The sequence below is a fragment of the Anomaloglossus baeobatrachus genome, chromosome 4, assembly GCF_048569485.1.
Source record: "Anomaloglossus baeobatrachus isolate aAnoBae1 chromosome 4, aAnoBae1.hap1, whole genome shotgun sequence".
NCBI lineage: Eukaryota > Metazoa > Chordata > Amphibia > Anura > Aromobatidae > Anomaloglossus > Anomaloglossus baeobatrachus.
The window spans coordinates 204,145,346-204,167,664 of record NC_134356.1 but is presented as its reverse complement, the minus strand read 5'-3'; the positions used below and the strand labels follow the sequence as shown (position 1 = coordinate 204,167,664).

Below are 22,319 nucleotides of genomic sequence, written 5' to 3'. Positions count from 1 at the left end.
AAGAATGGTCCTGTATTTGGCTCCATTCATCTTCCCATCAATTTTAACCATCGTCCTTGTCCCAGCTGAAGAAAAGCAGGCCCAAACCATGATGCTGCCACCACCATTTTTGTCAGTGGGGTTGGTGTGTTCAGGGTGATGAGCTCTGTTGCTTTTATGCCAAACATATTGTTTGGCATTGTGCCCAAATAGTTAAATTTTGGTTTCATCTAACCAGAGCACCTTCTTCCACATGTTTGGTGTGTCTTCCAGGTGGCTTGTGGCAAACTTTAAATGACACTTTTTATGGATATCTTTGAGAAATGGCTTTCTCCTTGCCACTCTTCCATAAAGGCCAGATTTGTGCAGTGTACGACTGATTGTTGTCCTATGGCCAGACTCTCCCATCTCAGCTGTAGATCTCTGCAGTTCATCCAGAATGATCATGGGCCTCTTGGCTCCATCTAAGATCAGTCTTCTCCTTGTTTGAGATGAAAGTTTGGATGGACGGCCAGGTTTTGGTAGATTTGCAGTGGTATAATACTCCTTCCATTTCAATATGATCGCTTACACAGTACTTCTTGGGATGTTTAAAGTTGTGGAAATCTTTTTGTAACCAAATCTGGCTTTAAACAATATTGGTGAATATTTTTAAATAGCATAGAGCACTTTAATTTTATATCTATATATTTATATGATTATTTTTTGATCCATGTATTTATTGTGAATTTAACCCCAACGTATATATACCTGATATAGCACCAGTAGAAATAGGTCACTGTTATATAATTTTTTTACCTGATAATGACTCACATCTGTGTTCCTGGTTGTATTATTGTGTAACTGTATATTGAAAATTTTATATTTACATGATTTTATATTCTGAAATTTGAAATTAATATGAATAATTTTTAATATTGAATTGATTCCTTATGATTATGTAGCCTACTGAACTAGACTAATGGACTATTTTAAACACTTAGGGACCCTTTGCAGGTGTTGTGGTAATTGTTCTAATTTTTTTTAGATTTTAATGATATTCTAATTTATAGAGAAGCACTTGTACCACGCCAGGGAGCTCCTTTGAGTTGGCTTTGGTGTGCTCAGTCCATCGCCAGCTGTCTAGCGGCTGGCTGCTGTGCTGTTGCACCCTGCTCCCTCTTTTGCTGTGCAGCGGGACCACCTCCTCACCCTCCAAACTCCACCCATCACATGGATTGCCATGCATTACCTTCCACCCAATCCTCACCCCCTGCCCTTCTAGCCGGTCTGCACACCGCAGGAAGCCGCTGCGGTGGTTCGCTGACCCGTGTGCACTAGCCCTCCCACATACTTGTCCTCAAAACACAAGTGGCTGGGCATCAGTGCACTGAATCCAATCTCTTCCACTTCTGGGTCAGGGCCAAGTGGATGGTCCATGGATCTCCAGCCACCAGTCATCAAAAATCTGAAGTGACTGCCGCATGACTTGGTGCTCAGATTACTTGGCTAATTTGCAAGGGCATGAGGTGGAAGTAAGATGTCAATGGGCCACCGATGCAAAGTCTGCACTTTCAGCAAGAAACTGGGTGGAAACCAAAGCAAAGAAACTGGAGGCACTGTCAGCCATCCAATCTAAAACATAAGGCCCCGTTACACGCAACGATGTATCTAACGATATATCACCGGGGTCACGGATTCCGTGACGCACATCCGGCATAGTTAGCGACATCGTTTCGTGTTACATCAATGAACGGCCATTAACAATCAAAAATACTCACCTTATCGTTGATACGTCGTTAGTTTTCAAAAAATCGTTGATTGTTGCAGGACGGAGGTTGTTAGTCGTTCCCGAGGCAGCACACATCGCTACGTGTGACACCCCGGGAACGACGAAGTACAGCTTACCTGCGGCCGCCGGCAATGCAGAAGGAAGGTGGGCGGGATGTTACGGTCGCTCATCTCCGCCCCTCCGCTTCTATTAGCCGGCCACTTAGTGACGCCGCACAAACCGCCCCCTTAGAACGGAGGCGGTTCGCCGGCAACAGCGACGTTGCTAGGCAGGTAAGTCCCGTGTGATGGCTCCTAACGATTTTGTGTGCCACGGGCAGCGATTTGCCTGTGACAGACAAACGACAGGGGCGGGTGCTTTCACCAGCGATATCGCTGCGTGTAAAGCCCCCTTTACTCCATACCATTTGTGCTGCGGTATTCTAATCTACATTATGTATAATGTTCTGTCGCCTGCGTGCACCAGGGGAAGGAGTTTCTTTTGGGCATGTAGCAGGCACAGATTGACCACGTCAATCCACTTTCTCTATTTGATGCTCCTCTTATTTTTATTGTAACATGTCTGTGTGAAACCATGACATATGGATGGAGACTAAGTGATTTTTTTTTTTTGTAATGCAGCCACTATCTTATAATGGAAAAAAACCAAGGCGAAAAATTGTAGGAAAAATACCCTGACTATAAATAAATAAATTGCAAGTGCTTAATAACAGGGTACTTGGTATATACATTTTTGCAAAAAGGTAAGAAGCTGTCTCACCTCGTCACGGTGTACCCATCTGAGAGATCTGTCTCAGATGGGTACACCGTGACGAGGTGAGACAGCTTCTTACCCTTTTGCAAAAATGTATATACTAAGTACCCTGTTATTAAGCACTTGCAAATTTATTTATAGTCAGGGTATTTTTCCTACAATTTTTCTCCTTGTTTTTTTTCTAGTCTGGAGGCTGCAATTCACATGCTTGTAATGTTGCATGTTTATTGAACATTTGTTACAGCTCAGTTTTTTGGTGTTTTTCACTGTCCTATAATGGTCAAATCTGATCCAGAATATGGATGAAAGTAGTGCATGCTGTGATCTTTCACACGCAGACCATCATTCCAGTGTGTAGACATTCCTGTGAAGGCCACATTGGCTTCCATTGGTCAGTGTCCTGCCTCTATGCTATGGATTTTGCATACGGACATTTAATAATGTTCCTTTGAATGAGTGCCTCTGATTAAACCGAACCGATAATGCGGTGTGTGGCCATTCCAAGAAGATTTGGGTAGATTTGGACGAGTGCACGTATTTATCAATTCTGATAATACAACAATCTGCAATTGGTCAGTACTTATTGGAGACTACTCTGGGGGCGCCCTATGAACTTTCTGGGAAGATTTCAAACTTTTTAGGTAGACTCTGCCCCCAAGATTGGTTTAACCTAGTCAAATCCAGCTGTGGCATAACCCTGTCCTCAAGTTCCCACCATCATAGACCGAATATGAGCCCTTGTAGCCCAACGTGTTGATGGTTTGACACACAAAAGTTGTATTAAAAAGTAAATTGCAGCTTGCAGACATGACTGGGCAAAGTTTCAGGACAGCAGTGTGAACCCAACCTTATTACAGGTTCGGTGTCAAAAAGTATATTTTTGGAAAGCTCTGCTGTGCTGTGCTTCCTGCTGGTCACCAGATGGCGCTTTTTCCATAAGAGAAGAATGGAGAACAGATACTCGCAGCGTTGTATGCAACTGTACAGCAAGACTGTTAACCCATTTTAACATTAGTGGTGAAAGATTAGGTGTTTTGTTTATTTTTAATTATCCAATATAATGACATATTGTAGCGCACAGGACAGTCTCAATATCTGCAGTGTATCATGGTTAACAACTCAATAGCCAATCTTTGCTCCTAGGTGCATGCAGAATACGGTGTACTCACAACACAGACGAGGATTTAGTATACGCAGAGATCCACTCGCAGAATTGTTGTAGAGTCTACTGGAACAGCCACTCAATTATTTCACCAAGAGACTTAAAACCTAAAATACTGAAAAAATTGAGCACGACTTTACACGTTCTTAGCAATCTGGTAGGATAAAAATGACAAGTACTAAAACGCAAAGAAAAAAAATCATTTTATTTGGTGAAAAACAACAAATGTCCCCTGAATAGACAACATTTCATGCTGCACCGACACACAAGCCCCACAGAGAAGCACAATGTCACATGCTTCTCTGCCGACACCACGCACAAGCCCCACAGGAGAGTCACAGAACATAGGGTGTTACCCCAATAAAAAAAAACGTACATACATATATACAGTCACAAGGACTAGCCATGTATAGAGGTAGACAGGGTGCATATGTGGTGCCCCAAAATTCACAAGTGACCCATGCAGGGAACATTTCTCCTTCATTCCACGAGCATGAAATGTTATTCTTACAACCCCCTTTATAAAGGACGCCCCTTCAAAAACACTTCTTTGCAATATAAAACAAATTAAATCAACAGTAAAAGAGCTTATAAAGAAAAGGGAAGACTTGTACTAATGGCAGGAGATCCCATCTACTCTGCTGCTTTCTGCGTGTTATCCCTGTACATACAGGCGGTATTACTACATGCTAGCAGCCTCGTACTGAAGGAAAGTGGAAAACCTATTCTATGCACACACAAAGCTAGTAATTAAGTAAAATAAAACACAGTTCCGTTACTTTATATCTGTAGGCGAGAATGTAGGCAGGTCTTTGCCATTTGGGGTGGGAGTTCAAGTACTGGACATTTACACAGTACTCATTTTGCAGAAACCTTGGCATGATCAGGAAATCAGGGTAAATGATGATAATCATCAACATACCACTGCCTAACTGTATTGAAAAATAGTGTCGACGATTTTCAATACTGCATCATACAAAAAACAAAAAAAAATCTTATGGAATTCCTTTGAAGTGGTCCAACTAAATGTAAAGCCTAGAAAGTTGAGGGAATGTACCCGATGCAAACGCCAGTTGTATTTTCAACTGCGTAAATATTCCCTATAAGTGTATGATTCAACTTGCGTTTTGCATGGACGAGTGCAATCTGCTAAAACATCGGACTGTACTCGCACCAGTGTAAAAAACTATGGGGTAGTGTCCATCTGCGATTGATTTCTCCTGCCATAGCGGCATGCGGAATGAATCACTGCACGCTGTGTTTGGCAGAGAGTCTTGGCTCATACGCCCCCATACAAGTCTAAAAGAGCGTGTGAAACATCGCACTGCACTCGCATGTCATCCAACCGCAGTGCGATATACGCAGAGACAGGCTGGGGAGGAGATTGGGAGAAAGTGCTCCCTCTTCTACCCAATTGTGATACAATCACAAGATCACATCACAGACGCATGACACTCGGCTGACGTTCGCAGCAGAGGGTCATTAGCATATCACTTCCAATGCTCTCGCATCAGAAGCTATGTGCAAGTGCAACCGTACCATAAGTCACACACTGACGTAAAACTGGAACACTAGCACAAATCCCAATACACTTGTATTTAGAAAGGAGAAAATTACACCCCCAAAAATCTGCATATTCCATCTCCACAATTTTATGCCATTATTTTGTGATATGAAAGTGAAAGAGCAGCCTAAAATATGTATGGTTGATTTTGTGCTTGTTTGGCCACTAGTGGTACCACTACTGGCATATGTGAACCCAACCCACCTTAAAAGGTTTCCACTTTCATAAATGGGTATTCTCATTGTGGTTGTACAAACAAGCACTTTTGCAATTTATTGCCTGTCTGTTAACATTTTCAGACATTCTTGAGATAGGAACACTTTTCTTTACAGCTTGTTGCCTTAGAACAGTGGTCTCCATCCTTCCTTACCTTGAGAGACACATTCAGCTGTGATAAAGGTTCGTGAGCCAAATACAGAGCTCCCCATTACCGGTATAATGGCAGCCATAGCTTCCGCAGAGATCACAAGGCGGTATACCCATATCTAGAGGGTCCCACATTACGTCCATTCTATATGCTCACATCAAGCACTCCCAGCACACATCGCATCTAATTTGCCTGGCAGTATCCTTCTAAGCCAAGTACACCAAGGTTTCTCACTACGTCCCATGGAACCTGCTCTTCATAGCGGTTTGCTGGACCTGCTGTTAAAGCAGCAAGCTGACAGACAACTGCGAGCCACAAATTTGCTCCCAAACAGGTTGGGAACCTCTGGCTAACCACTGAAGCTAGACACCAGGATATAATTAAGCTCTCAAACGTGTTTTTTTCCTATTAAGCTAGCAACAAGTTTTCCTGGCCAGTTTCACTGCATGGATTACTAGCTAGATACCAGCAATGGTGTTTGGTCTCTATGGCAACGATGTATAAACAAGTGTTAATATCTCAAGATCAGCTGCAAATTGGAATCAGCAGTAAATTGTAAAAGTGCTCGGTTATGCAACCACTATCCTACAGGGTCCACGAATGAAGATGGGAATAACCCTTTTATCATTCCAGGCATCTCATCGCGCTACAGCAGGAAAATTGAGAACAGCAACCACAGGATCATAAACCCATTCCAGTTAAGGTTAAAATCAATGAGACACTGCTGTGACTACATTGAGGGCATGCGGGTAGGTGGAAGATGCTGCAGCGATTGCTTCAGAATGAATGAAATACATCTAAGTAATGCAGTCCCAGTGAAAACACTAATCCTTTGGAAAGTCAGAAGAATATTTGTGAATAGTATACTTATCTATTCTTTGTGCCACACACTAACAAAAGTGAAAAGATGTGAGTTAGTCCCTTAATCCCAGAGATGACTGTAAAGCACAGTGGAAGAGCTGCACCAATGTGAGGTTTCGGTAAGGCACTCCAGCATTGGAGTTGTCAGTGACTCCGGTGGAGTAAAGGCTTCGAGTAATGTGTCCAGGTAACGGAATTAAACAAAAAACAAGTCATCTAAACGCTAAATATAATAAATAAAGGGGATTCTTCAGAGGAACCTAGAAGGGGATACAAAATCAGTCAAAATATGTGTCACTCTTGTGTTTTCACTGCAATTCCAACTTGAGCATGACGTATGGTCCGACCATGCAACTTATAACCATCCTGCTGTATGGTGGCCACGCTCCCCGGCCGTCTTCCCTCTGCTGGTACGTGACAGACTACTTCATGGTCGTATGGGTCATAGTCGCCTCCCACAGGGGTCATTTTCAGCAGTCCATGCTTTGTGAAAATGCCTTGCAATTTCTTTTCAATAGAGGATAAGGTTTCCAACACATCTTGCATCCCTTTCTGTTCGGCGTCTTCCACTGCCTGCTCCAGGAGATCTGCCACATCTACCAAATCCCGGCTGAAGCTCTGGATGCCTGCAAGACAAAAAGGGACCATTGAGTGGATTCCCTCTAAATGAGGTTACACGACGCATCTACAGTTTGTTCTACCGGAGGGATTCTCAACCTAATAACTAGGACTATGAGATGCATTTCACACCTTCATCCCAATACATCATAATGTTTAATGCGATGCTGCATCAAGACGACTTAGGTCCCTTCCACGCATCAGTTTTTTGCCATCAATCACAATCCGTTGGCTCGACTGATCCATCGCAGATTGTGGAAAAGCTGATGAGACGGATCAGTCGCATGATATATACAGTGTTTTTACACCCCATCTGAGCATGCTCAGTTAAAAACGGAATCAGTCGCCGGATTCCGTCATTTGACTGATTATTACGTGTCCTGCGCCCATAGGCTTCCACTGCACCAAACGAGACTGATCCATCGCTGCCCTTTTTTTTTTGTAAGTAGACAAAAAAAACGTTAGTCAGTTGTCTCCGTCCGACGGACAAACAATTTGACGGATCCGTCAAACGATAGATGAAACATGAGGCAATCTGTCGCAATCCATCGCTAACAACAAGTCTATGAGAAAAAAAAAACTAATCCAGTGGCATCAATTGCCGGATCAGTTTTTTTTTTTCCAAAATTCGATGGATTGTGACTGATGGCAAAAAACTGATGTGTGAAAGGGGCCTTAGCGAACAAAAGGTGATCTCCATTGCCGATTCAATTACCTAAATTGTGTTTCAATTGTGCGGTGTCACACAACAAATTCTGACAGGAGAAAGATACTGCCGTATTAGGGCCCTACAATTTGGGAACCCCTGGAAGTCAGGAATAATGGTGACCATGCTCTTCCACTGCAATCACAAAAATTGCATGGCCGCTCTATCACTTTGGAGATGGGCAGATCTAGCCATACGTTTTAGGTTATTACACAACTTTTGGCTAGAACTTCCTAAACTTAGCATGGACCACTGAGGGGCACTCCAGACATAACGTACATGGCATCGATACTGGCAATTAAATGGTTAAGAGGAAAGATAAAATTTTATTTTGCAACTTAGAATATTCTAACAAGTACAATGTGTATGGGATTACAAAATTAGGGTTAAACAGGAATATTAGAAAAAATCCCTAAAAATCTAAATTTTACTCAATTGAAACCACCCAAGTGGACAAAACACCATAGCAAACAAAAATTCATCCAAAGGGTAATAATACACAGGGACTACAAACAGGGCTAAGGATATAGTAGACAGTGGATTGTAGTAGAATCAAAAATACGCAAAACAGACCCTTGATTGGGGCTGTAGCTAAAGAAAGCCCTATTGATACCCTAGGGTTCGCTCCTACCTTTCAACGGAGGGTATGACACCCTAACTTAGCTTGGCGCCCCCGTTCCACGTCGACTCACCCTACTTTGCCCTGGTGTAGTCTTATACAGAGTATGATATAGTGCACTAAAACCTAAAATCCACAGTGCGTAAAGAGGGGGAGGAGAAAAACCAACTATTCTCTCCACCCAAATGCCCTACAAAGGACAAAAGTGATGTTACAATAAACAAACCAGTGCGCTACCTCATACACAAAGCCCTTCTGGACCAATGTGACTGAACAGACCAAAGATAAAAAAAAGGGAACAACGCATGCTGAAGTCCCCAACGACCATTGAGGATACCTGGATTGTTTCTTCTTTTCCTCTGGGCCTCCTGATGATCCGTTGGGGCGGGGAAACACGTTCAGGACGTGCATATTTGCACCGACAATTAAGGGAAGTGTCTCTATGTAGCAGTATGTAATCAGTGATTGTTTACCATCATTATGCACAATTTGCTAAATCCTGCTTTTGATTTGGGGACTTCGGCATGCTAGTTCCCTTCTTTTTATCTTTGGTCTGTTCAGTCACATTGGTCCAGAAGGGCTTGGTGTACGTATGAGGTAGCACACTGGTTTGTTTATTGTAACATAACTTTTGTCCTTTGTGGGGTATTTGGGTGGAGAGAATTGTTGGTTTTTCTCCTCCCCCTTTACGCACTGTGGATTTTAGGTTTTAGTGCACTACATCATACTCTGTATAAGGCTACACCAGGGCAAAGTAGGGAGAGCCGATGTGGAACGGGGGCTCCAAGCTAAGTTAGGGTGTCATACCCTCCGTTGAAAGGTAGGAGCGAGCACTAGGGTATCAATAGGGCTATCTTTATCCACAGCCCCAATCAAGGGTCTGTTTTGCATATTTTTGCTTTTACAACCATCTACTATAGCCTTAACCCTGTTTGTAGTCCCTGTGTATTATTACCCTTTGGATGAATTTTTGTTTGCTATGGTGTTTTGTCCACTTGGGTGGTTTTAATTGAGTAAAATAAAATTTAGATTTTAAGTCGCAAAATAGCTTCAATCCACATCATCACTATGTAGTGATAAATGGTTGTGGTCTACAGAAGCAGCATCTCGCTCCATTAACCCTGCCCTCATCACTCACATAGCGGTCACGGCTTGGACAGCATCCAGAGCAATTTCTTATTAGATATTTACTGTAATTCTCTAAGGCTGAAATAGGACACTCAACAATTACCGTATTTTTCAGACTATAAGACGCACCGGACCATAAGACGCATTCTGGTTTTAGAGGAGGAAAATAGGGAAAAAGATTTTAAGCAAAAAATGTGGTCATGACACACTGTTCTGGGGCGAGGATCTGCTGCTGACACTGTTATGGGGGTAATGTCCCCAAATTCTCTGCTAAGGTACCCCATCCTGCTACATGGCCCCGTGCTCCTACATGGCATGTATCCTGTATCACACAAAAAACAAACGTTTATACTCACCTTTCCTCGCTCCATGCAGCATCGCTCCTCCCCCTGTCTGTGGCGTCAGCAGCACCGCTTACCCGTGTGGAGCCATCACCGGTCACTTCCGTGCAGCATCACTCGTCCTCCAGTCTGTGGCGGCAGCAGCAGCACCGCTTACCAGCGTGGAGCCATCACCGGGCACTTCCGTGCAGCACACGATCTCCTCCAGTCTGCCGGTCAGCTGACCTGCGTGACTAGCGGCGCACAGCGATGACGTCATAGCTGTGCTCACTGCTTTCTACACAGATCAGCTGACCGGCAGACTGGAGGAGATTGCGGTGCTGAACGGAAGAGTCCAGTGAGTATGCCGTACTTATTCACTGCTCCCCGCGCTGATGATGATGCGCGGTGGGCAGTGAATACAGCCGAACATGATCACTCCAGGCTGTAGTTGCCAGGGGTGATCACGGCCGGCTGTTAATTATTCTCACACCCCCTGCCCATCACCCCACCCACCTGACAGTGACTGCTTCAGCGCTGAGAGATGGGCGGCAGGATGGGCGTGCATATGAAATGAGCGGGCCCATGTGGTCACAGCAGGCTGCTACAGCCTGCTCGTGCCCCCGATGGCCCGCTCCACCCTCATTCCCGGCCGCAGCCCTATAGTCAGAGCATAAGACGCACCCCCAACTTTCCCCCAACATTTGGGGGGGAAAAAAAGTGCATCTTATGGTCCGAAAAATACGGTATTTTTTCAGTATTATGTGGCTGGTGTTTGAGAGACACTTATGGGACAAACATATGGATAGAAGAATCATTTACCCGATGTTTTAGGATATGCCATCTTGTATGTACAAGAGTAATAACATAGGACTTATTTCCTACATTTTTTCCCTATTTTATTGGTTGCTTATATAGCACCATCCTATTCCACAGCTCTTTACAGACATCATCATCGCCATCTCTATTGGGGCTCACAATTTAAATTCCCTATCAGTATGTTATTGGAGTGTGGGAGGAAATCCATGAAAATACGGGGAGAACATACAAACTCCTTGTAGATGTTGTCCTTGGTGGGATTTGACCCCAGAACCCCAGCGCTTCCAACACAGATCACTAATAGAAGGAAAATAAGCTATGATGTGTCCCATACACATCACTGGGAGAAGAGGAGACCCTGCTCTCCTCCTGTTCATGTAGCTTACAGCCATAAGTAGCATGGATGCTATTATACAGCACTGTAGCGTAGGTAGGGCAGCTATAAATCCAGCACGGGGAGGAGATATTCTGAGCAACTGTCTCTTTAGCAGAGCAGCTCTCTCTCCGCAGACTTCTATGGGCAGTTACTGTAACCTGATCCCTAAGTGAGCAGCTCATCTGTACTCACTGAAGGCAGATCTCATCATGGAACTGACAGTGAGTGATCAGGCAGGAGGGAGTTGGAGACTTAGGTAGAAACTAAGGCACTTTTCTGTAATAAGATACAAGACTTCCAATCGCTACATTCACATATTCACATATATATATATTTATTTTTAAATTCCTAGAATCCAGACTCATACCAAAGAGTTTTGCATCCTCCACAAACTTCTTTGTTTTACTCCTGACAATCTCGGAGTCCTCCATAGCTTTTCTGTAACGCTCCTAGTAAAGAAAGATAAAGAATGTGATTAGGAATGAGACCATGTGCCACATCTGCAGTAGTTCACCATTCAGAGACTCTGCTTTATTGGAAGTGATCCAATTACACACCAATATTGAAAAGTAGACCAACAGTAGCATTCAGAAATATTGGTTCCAAGCAATAAAAGTAATATTATAAAATGCAAGGGAAATTTACATATATAGTTTGCACTGCCGCCCTCCTAATTAAAATTACACGTCATTATATATGTATTCCAGGCCCCTTAGAAACTGGCATTCAGAGGAATTCCAATCTAAACTTACATGCAAGCCTCATGACACCCTTTTAAAGGCCAGAGCGAAGACATGTTGCAACCATGTGTTACATGGAAATTCATTTAAGTGGCTGGGAATTCCCAATAATTATTGAGGACTCTAAGGCTATGTGCACACGTTGCTTTTTTTTCAGCGCGGAAAAAACCGCACCCTCTGGCAGAGGGGAGAATTGTAAACAATGCTTTTTTGAGAAAAACGCATCGAAAACGCATGCGTTTTTTCATGCGGTTTTTTAGGTGCGTTTAAGACTTGTCAGTGTTAATAAAGTTGGTTGAACACAGACCTTTGGAAAAAAAAAACCTGTGATGTCATTTCCTTCTCCACATTCTGTTTGGATAAATGGGAGGGCTTGGAATGGAAGGAGCACCATTTGAATTTTGGAAAAGTTGAAATAAACTTCGCGCACCATGTCACATTAGCAGGGCCCCTTGGGTACCTATACGTCAGAAAACCCCCACAAGTGACCCCATTTTGGAATCTGCACCCCTCAAGGATTTTATTCAGGAGTATATTAAGCATTTTGAATCCACAGCTACTTCCCCCAAAATGTTGCTGTAGCAACAATATTCTCACTTTTAGGCCCGTTTCACACGTCAGTGAAAAACACTGAAGTTTTTCACTGGCGTGTAAAACACGCACATGTCCCTCCGTGTGCCGTGAATCACGGCACACGTGGGTTGTCTAAGTGCAATCCGGGCTCCGTTCTCCGTGGCCCGTGATTGCACTCAGTAATCATCTCACCTGCGCCCGCTCCCGCTCTCCATGGTGCTGAATCCTCCCGCGGTGCAGCATCCGGCCGGCGCTGACCCCCGCAGCAGCTGCTTCCGGGTCGGCTGTGTCGCGCATCATGAATATGTGCGACAATAATAAGCCGGCTCAGAAGCAGCAGGGAGAACGGGCTGCAGAGGAAATCGCTGGACGCCGGGTGAGTTAAAATGATTTTTATTTTAAAAGCACGTTTTTTTCTGGCACGTGTTTCATGGATCACACCACTGCGTGGTCCGTGGGACATCAGCGATGGCAGAAAAAAATGGACATGTCTCCGTGCGTCAATCACACACACGCGGGTACGCCGCACGGAGACACATGCAGTGAAAAATCACTGACGTGTGAGCAGACCCATTCATTATAATGGGTCTGCGTATGTCAGTGATGCTGGTACGTTTAAAAAAAAAAAAAAAGCACAAACGTACCAGAATCACTGACGTGTGAAAGAGGCCTAAGGCTATGTGGCCATGATCCAGCGACATGGCATCTAGTACACAGTGTCAGCCTTCCTGCAGCTGCCCATGCCCACGATTTGGGTTCAGGCTGCTGTGGAGCTCTATGCTACCTGCAGAGAACACTTGTCTCCGCAGCATAAATTGACATGCTGAGGCTCGGGAAGCCACGCCACCGGTCAGTTTATGCTGCGGAGAAAAGAAGCACAGTGGGCATGGGATCTCCAAAAATCCTTCCACTGCTTCTACTGCACAACGCAGCGTTATGGACGCAGGGAAAACACTCAGCGCCCATAACGCTGCAAACCCAGATTGTGGGCACACAGCCTAAAAAGAGTCAATGGATGAATGGATGTCAAATATATATAACGTCCCACCCCCGCCTGCATATTCTAAGCTGGCACCTTTAGTACCTTTCATGTGGCACTAAAGGGTGCCTAGCTTAGAATTTATCAAAAAAAAAAAAATGAAAAAAATGGCGTGGGGTCCCCCCTATTTTTGATAGCCAGTCAGGGTAAAGCAGACAGCTGTAGCCTGCAAACCACAGCTGGCAGCTTCATCTTGGCTGGTGATCAATTTGGAGGGCTCCCCAGGCTTTTTTTTTTTTATTTATAAATAAAGAATTAAAAAAAAACAAAAAAAAAAACGTGGGGTCCACCCAAATTAGATCACCAGCCAAGTTGAAGCCGACAGCTGGGGTCTGGTATTCTCAGGGTGTGAAGAGCCATGGTTATTGGACTCTTCCCAGCCTAAAAATAGCAGGCCGCAGCCGCCCCAGAAGTGGCGCATCCATTAGATGCGCCAATCCTGGCGCTTCGCCCCAACTCATCCCGTTGCCCTGGTGCGTTGGCAAACGGGGTAATAAATGGGGTTGATACCAGATGTGTAATGTCACCTGGCATCAAGCCCAGCAATTAGTGATGTCACTGCGTCTATCAGATACCAGACAAACTAATTGACAGTAAACAAAAGCAAAATAATGACAAAAAATTTTATTAGAAAAAACACTCCCCAAATCATTCCCTTGTTCTCCAATTTAATCAAAAAATTTAAAAAAAAAATGGGTCCGCAGAAATCCATTTGGACGTCCCACGTCGCCTCTGGACCTTCTAGAATATGGGGGCACGTTCAGGGAACGTATCCCCCATTTTCTAGGAGGGCAGACCCTCCATTTGAGGAGAGTGGGTGCCAAAAATCTGCACCCACTTTCCCCGGGTCACAGCTGCAGAGTGCGAGCAGCCAGCACAGCTCTCTGAACACAGTGCTGGCTGTCAGCTGCTCTGCTCATGTGACCGCACTGACCGGCGTCTGCTGTGAAGGAGGAGGGGGCCGCGGGGGATCAGCACTGCGACCGGACAGGTAAGGGGGAATACCGGGGGAATAGGGGATGACCTGGAAGGGCCTGGGGGGCATTTTTCTGTCGCATGTCTCAAGGCACATGCGACAGAAATCCTAGGAGCAGGGCGGCCAGTGCGCTACTGTGCGCGCAGCCATGTTGGATTTTCGGGAGGGGGGGGGGGGTAGGTCGGGGCGGGCACTTTGGCGACACCGGGGGCTTTCCAGGACTTTGCCAGGAAGTGAGGTCAACAGGAAACCTCTTGACCTCACTTCTAGGTAAATGCCTGCGTTCTGGCATGCCGACAAAGCCCGCGGACCGCAACAAAAAAGCAGCTCACTGCGGTGTAGCTGCGTTCTGACCCCACATCATTGATTCAATGGGGGAGAGAACGTAGCCACACCGCACAAAAGAAGTGACATTCTGCTTTTCTTTCCGCACCGATTTTTGGCATCCAAAACGCTGCGTTTAGAAACGCAGCGTGTGCACGGATTTTTCGGCTTTCTCATACACTTTGCTGGGAAAGCTGAACGCATGCAATTTGCCACTGAAACGCTGCGGTTCTAAACGAAGCGTTTCCGCGGTAAAAAACGCAACGTGTGCACACAGCCTAACAGATGCTGGACAGTTTTAATGCTCACTTGGTGGGTAATGGTTGAATTGAACAGAAAAACACACCAATGCCTGTGCCAGGGTAACGGTTTTCAATCACTACTATTGTGCCCCCCCAAAAAAGAACCCCGAATGTTCTAAAAAAAAAAAAATTTAAACCTGCCTACCCCCACCACTGCTCCCCAACTGTCCATCTCCCATCAGTCTTCTTGCTTCCTCATCCCGCGTGGGGAGGGAGGGGTGTAGCTGCAGAGGTCATATGACCATAGGATAAGGGCTGGATATACACACAGCTACCTGCTGTGCTGGCCATAGGGACTTGTGATCACCACAGAACAAATTATTCAGTATTGAGTATGAGCACAATGAGCAGAAACACACACACACACACACACACAATCAGTGATATTATAAATGGTTGTCTGAGGAATGCCATCAGGCGGAATACATTGGTGCATGTACGCAAATCAGCAATAGATCCACAGCTGGCAGCTCCTTTTGCAATGGGTGACAAGTCCGGAGACACTGAAGGCCATGGTAGCATGTTTAGGCCACACAGGCTTGCTTACAGAAGCAAAAGCAACATGCAGCCTTGCGTTGTATGGTTGAAAAACAGGTCCTGGAACACACCGGTTTCCTCATAAGGACCTCTTCGCACTGCACTAATCTCTGGCTATTATTAAGTGTAAGACAATAGCAGGACTCATTGCTGAATAGGACAGACCTCCTTTCACGCCTCAATTGTAGTCTTGCTCTCCACCATGATAGTCTTTGAGAGTGGTGGCGTGAAGTCAAAGGAAATCCTTTAGCTGGACATCCTGTTCATAGCCTAAAGTCATGCAAACACCTTCTGATGGTATGTACAGACACTAAAGCGGGCTTTACACACTGCGATATCGGTCCCGATATCGCTAGTGTGGGTACCTGCCCCCATCTGTTGCGCGACACGGGCAAATCGCTGCCCGTGCCGCACAACATCGCCCAGACCCGTCACACATACTTACCTGTCCGGCAACGTCGCTGTGACCGGCGAACCGCCTTCTTTTTAAGGGGGCGGTCCGTGCGGCGTCACAGCGACGTCACTGAGTGGCCGCCCAATAGAAGCGGAGGGGCGGAGATGAGGGGACGTAACATCCCGCTCACCTCCTTCCTTCCGCATAGCGGCCAGGAGGCAGGTAAGGTGAGGTTCCTCGTTCCTGCGGTGTCACACGGAGCGATGTGTGCTGCCACAGGAACGAGGAACAACCTCGTTACTGCTGCAGTAACGATTTTTGAGAATGGACCCCCATGTCACCGATGAGCGATTTTGCACGTTTTTGCAACGATGCAAAATCGCTCATCGGTGTCACACGCAACGGCATCGCTAATGCGGCTGGATGTGCGTCACCAATTCCGTGACCCCAACGAGTTCGCATTAGCAATGTCGTAGCATGTAAAGCCCCCTTTATGCCTTAAGGTACAGTCACACTAAGAGACGCTCCAGCGATCCCACCAACAACCTGGCAGGGATCGCTGGAGCGTCGCTACACGGGTTGCTGGTGAGCTGTCACACAGGCAGATCTCACCAGCAACCAGCCCCCAGCGATGCGTGGAAGCGATGCTGCGCTTGGTAACTAAGGTAAATATCGGGTAACCAACCAGATATTTACCTTGGTTACCAGCGCACACCGCTTAGCGCTGGCTCCCTGCACTTTTAGCCAGAGTACACATCGGGTTAATTAACCGATGTGTAGTCTGGCTATGTGTGCAGGGAGCAGGGAGCCGGCACTGACAGCGTGAGAGCGGCGGACGCTGGTAACGAAGGTAAATATCGGGTAACCAAGGAAAGGGTTTCTTGGTTACCCAATATTTACATTGGTTACCAGCGTCCGCAGAAGCCGGCTCCTTGCTCACTGCACATTCAGTTGTTGCTCTCTCGCTGTCACACACAGCGATCTGTGCTTCACAGCGGGACAGCAACTAAAAAATGGCCCAGGACATTCAGCAACAACCAGCGACCTCACAGCAGGGGCCGGGTTGTTGCTGGATGTCACACAGCAATATCGCTAGCAACATCGCTGTTACGTCACAAAAGTTGTTCCTTAGCAGCGATGTTGCTAGCGATGTTGCTTAGTGTGACGTGGCCTTTAGGCTTGGTATGGGACATTTAATTTTACGTGCAGTATGGGTCACTACGTAACCATCTTCAAATCTGAAAACATCACACTGGTCCTACTCCTGGGATTATGGTTAGGTGGCATAATGTATGGTAGCCAGACCCCTCGAATGTTCATTCCAGATACAATAAGAGCTCAGGATTGCATTGCTTTGGTTGTGGAACTAGTGGTACAGTTATTTCTCCAAAGCATCCCAGAAGCACTTTTTCAACAAGACAACAAAAGGCCACATGAGCAAGCCTGTGTGGTGTCAATGTGCTACCATGGCCTGCAGTGTCTTCAGACTTGTCTCCCAATGAGCACATCAGGGACATCAATGATTGGCAATCGGACACAGAGCTGGCCGCAGTGGATCTTGATGATCTGCATATCCAAGTACATTCCCCAAGGCCGAACATTCATCAGTCAACTGTTAACTTCAATTGTATAGGTATGAGGGTTTCTGCACGCTCACCATCAAATAAATCTTGAATGGTTTCCATTTATCATTTACATATCAGTAACAAGTCTACAATTCCTTGGTGTTGTAATTTCAATGTTGAGGAGTGTACCATCCTAAGTGTTGATCTGAGAGCTGACCAGAATCTTTGCACAGCTTGTGCGATTACAATTCCTCCTTTTCCTTCTTGGTGTTGTAATTTCAATGTTGAGGAGTGTACCATCCTAAGTGTAGATCTGAGAGCTGACCAGAATCTTTCCACAGCTTGTGTGATACTCGCTCATATCTAGTTGCCATGTCTTACAATAAACTTACTGTTAAATCTCGAACTTCCTCCTCCAGCTTGCAACCCTTCTCCAGTGGCCTTGCAACATAAGGCTTATCACCTGACCCATCGCTTGTGGTGTTACTCCCCGAACTTCTCTGTTGGGTAGCAGCGCCACTATAGGCACACACTGAACACCTGTCAGTAAAAGAGTAAAGGGTCATTAAATATAAATAATAAGCTGTTTTATTACTAGTCAAATATTTACCCCGTTTTGGACACTCTATAACTAAGGGTACCTTCACACTTTAGCGACGCAGCAGTGATCCCACCAGCGATCTGACCTGGTCAGGATCACTGCTGCATCGCTACATGGTCGCTGGTGAGCTGTCAAACAGGCAGATCTCACCAGCGACCAGCCCCCAGCCAGCAGCGACGTGCAAGCGACGCTGCGCTTGCACGGAGCCGACGTCTGGAAGCTGTGGACACTGGTAACTAAGGTAAACATCGGGTATGGTTACCCGATGTTTACCTTAGTTACCAGCTCACACCGCTTCGCTTAGCGTGTGCAGGGAGCAGGAGCCGGCACTGGCAGCGTGAGAGCTGCGGAGGCTGGTAACGAAGGTAAATATCGGGTAACCACCTTGGTTACCCGATGTTTACCTTGGTTACAGCTTACCGCAGGCTGTCAGACGCCGGCTCCTGCTCCCTGCACATTCAGGATTGTTGCTCTCTCGCTGTCACACACAGCGATGTGTGCTTATCAGCGGGAGAGCAACAATAAAAAAAACGAACCAGGGCTGTGTGTAACGAGCAGCGATCTCACAGCAGGGGCCAGATCGCTGCTCAGTGTCACACACAGCGAGATCGCTAATGAGGTCACAAAAAACGTGACTCAGCAGCGATCTCAGTAGCGATCTCGCTGTGTGTGAAGTACCCCTAAAAGACTGAAGTAACACAGACCACAAATGTAATCACGGAGAACAAGTAGGAGCACATCAATCTAAAGGACAGAGCTTCCGCAAATAGGAAAAGGAGGCGGTAGGAGGGGGTGATCAACGCCATTGTGCTCGTAGTGCCTCTTACTTGACCCCTACTACTTTATTACCTTGTAAGTCAGAAACAATGGGTTTATTTCCGAGTACTGCACCTCAGAGGCATTATGTAATATTGGCCTGCACTAGTAATCATAGCTCAGAAAATTCAGGAGAAATTATTTGCTTTTCTTATTATCCACGTCCTAAAAATAATCAATTTGTCATCTTTTACAATTAGCAAGAAAAAAAAAAAATGTGTAATGAGTGACTGACTTGAAGGCATTTTATCAGAGAGAGTTCACAAATTAGGCCCCCTATAAAACTTCAAATACCTGAACTCGTCCAATAATACAGCCAGCAGCTATCTTACTTGACTGTCCAATATACAGGAGCGCTCATGCTGCCATGTAATCCTGTGTTTTCTATGAGAGTCGCTGCCAGATACAGTGGAACCTTGGATTAAGAGTAACTTGGTTTGAGAGCAATGCTTTGCAATAAGAGCAAATACTCACCGTGCACGCGTCTAATTCTGTCCTTTCACTGCGCTCTGACCCGCTCTGGACGTAACTTTCTGTACATATCCCCACATTTGGCTTAGTTCTGCCCTTCTTTTGAGGAGAATAGATTTGGGGTGTGTTTTTTGTGTACCGTACTAGAATAAAGGTTGTCATATTTACACATCATTTTGTCTCTATAGTACCTCCCGCACACCAACAATTCTATTGTAAACTAACGTGCAGTTTAATTTGTTTAATAAGTTCTTTACTGTACATTATTTTGTATTAGTGCACTGTCATATTTATATGATTACAGTACATTTTATATACCGTAATAAGTTTGTATAAATACAGGAAATATTTTTTGGTTGTGAAACGAATCCTCTGCGTTTCAATTATTTCCTATGGGAAAATTTGTTTTGATATAAGAGTAACTTTATTTAAGAGCAGACTACCGAAACCAATTATACTTGTAATCCAAGGCTCCACTGTATCTTTGGCAGCGGCTCCTCTTAAGGTACCGTCACACTAAGCGACGCTCCAGCGATCCCACCAGCAACCTGACCTGGCAGGGATCGCTGGAGCGTTGCTACACGGGTTGCTGGTGAGCTGTCACACAGGCAGATCTCACCAGCAACCAGCCCCCAGCGTCGCGTGGAAGCGATGCTGCGCTTGGTATCTAAGGTAAATATCGGGTAACCAACCCGATATTTACCTTGGTTACCAGCGCACACCGCTTAACGCTGGCTCCCTGCACTCCTAGCCAGAGTACACATCGGGTTAATTACCCCGATGTGTAGTCTGGCTATGTGTGCAGGGAGCCGGCACTGACAGCGTGAGAGCGGCGGACGCTGGTAACGAAGGTAAATATCAGGTAACCAAGGTAAGGGCTTCTTGGTTACCCGATGTTTACCGTGGTTACAAGCGTCCGCAGAAGCCGGCTCCTGCTGCCTGCACATTTAGTTGTTGCTCTGTCGCTGTCACACACAGCGATCTGTGCTTCACAGCGGGAGAGCAACAACTAAAAAATGGCCCAGGACATTCAGCAACAACCAGTGACCTCACAGCAGGGGCCGGGTTGTTGCTGGATGTCACACACAGCAACATCGCTAGCAACATCGCTGTTACGTCACAAAAGTCGTGCCTCAGCAGAAATGTTGCTAGCGATGTTGCTTAGTGAGACGTGGCCTTTAGCGTAAAAAGATCAGCATCGCAAATGCTGGATCCTTATCTCCCCTGTTCCGAGCTCCCATATTAGACAGTACGCTGAACCCGACGATATGGGCAGGTTCAGCTGAAGTTACTCTAATGTGTATGAGGACCTAAAGGCTAGGTTTACATTAAATATAGCAGGCTGCTGAGCACCATATGTTGGTTTTTCCGTCCAAATCCTCAAAAACCAGATTCCTGATGGAGCCACTCACTACAAGGAAGCCACTTTGGACACTGTGGCCTCCAATCTGGCAGTAACTTTGTGCATGTCAGGATAGAGGCCAGACAGTGTCCAGAGTAGCTCATTGATTTCTGCACAAACACTATAAGGGTATGTGCGCACGTTGCTTTTTACCTGCTTTTTTGCTGCTTTTTCTTCTGCGCTGTTTAATGCCAAAATGGATGTGTTCTTCTATTCAAGCAAAGTCTATGGGAATTTGGGTTTCTTGTTCACACTATGTTGTTCAAAATGCTGCCTTTTTGTGGCAGAACTTTGGTCAAAAACTCAGCTTTTCAAAGAAGCAGCATGTCAATTGTTTTTGCCATTTGGGTTTTGCACTGCAAAGCTGAGTTTTTGACTAAAGTTCTGCCACAAAAAGGCAGCATTTTGAACAACATAGTGTGAACAAGAAACCCAAATTCCCATAGACTTTGCTTGAATAGAAGAACACATCCATTTTGGCATTAAACAGCGCAGAAGAAAAAGCAGCAAAAAAGCAGGTAAAAAGCAGGTAAAAAGCAACGTGCGCACATACCCTTAGGCTATGTGCGCACGTTGCGTACAGTCACTGCAGAATTTTCTGCAGCGATCTGAAGAGCACACGTGCGCTTCAAATCGCTGCAGAAAATGTCCATAGAAAAAAAAAAAAAGCCGATTCCATGCGCTCTGCCTGCAGCTCCTGCCATAGAGCAGGGGCTGCTGGCAAAGCGCACGGAAGTAGTGACATGTCACTTCTTGAACGCAGCGCTTCGGGCAGCAGCCGAAGCGCTGCGCTCTAGGACGCCACATGCGCACGGCCCCTACACAATCTCCATAGACTGTGCAGGGGACGCAGGACGCATGCAGTTACGCTGCGCTACAAAGCGCAGCGTAACTGCATGTATTACGCACACGTGCACACATAGCCTTAACCTGCCGATTAACCCCAGATCTGCAGATTATTCCAGTTTTGTTTGGGTTTTTTTCACACACGTGACAGTTCCCTTTAAAAGCAAATGCCACCAACCTATCCACAGCAACAAAACACCTAAGCCATGTTCACACACGTGGAAACACAGACTTTTATGCAGGTGTCCACACCAAGCTACACAATAGTAATCTGCTCCAATCATTGCGTATTTGCACTTAAGTGTTTTGTTTTTCTTACAGTTTTTCACTTTTTGATGTAGAATTGACAGGAATTCTGCATTTTTATTTTATTTATTTTTTTTTTTTTTACACACAAGCTTTTTCAGGCTTTTAAGTTACCAAAAATTCACATTGGGCATGAGTTTTCATGGAATCACATCAATTTTGTTAAAGGGAACCTGTCAGGTGCATTATGCACCCAGAACCATGAACAGTTCTGGGTGTATATTGCTACTCCCTGCCTAACCGTCCCTGTATACACTAGCATAGATAAAGAGATCTTTAGAAACAGTATTTCTAAAGATCTTCTATCGTAGGCTAATGAGTGAGGGGACTAGTCCCCTGGGCGTTAGTTCCCCGGCCAGTCACCCCTCATTAGCATGTTAGTAC

The 22,319-nt window shown here is 45.5% G+C and overlaps 1 protein-coding gene across 1 annotated transcript in view; it reads right to left on the bottom strand.

The window, feature by feature from the left end:
* Window positions 1–3,851: 3,851 nt before the first annotated feature.
* Window positions 3,852–22,319, bottom strand: part of GRPEL2 (GrpE like 2, mitochondrial) — a 40,645-nt gene continuing 22,177 nt past the window's right edge. Inside the window, exons 2-4 of the mRNA XM_075342354.1 lie at window positions 17,886–18,033; window positions 11,411–11,492; window positions 3,852–7,083 (exon numbers count right to left, since the gene is read on the bottom strand). Coding sequence (XP_075198469.1) covers window positions 6,752–7,083; window positions 11,411–11,492; window positions 17,886–18,033 — 562 coding nt within the window. The 3' untranslated portion in view covers window positions 3,852–6,751. The remainder of the gene's footprint in view (window positions 7,084–11,410; window positions 11,493–17,885; window positions 18,034–22,319) is intronic.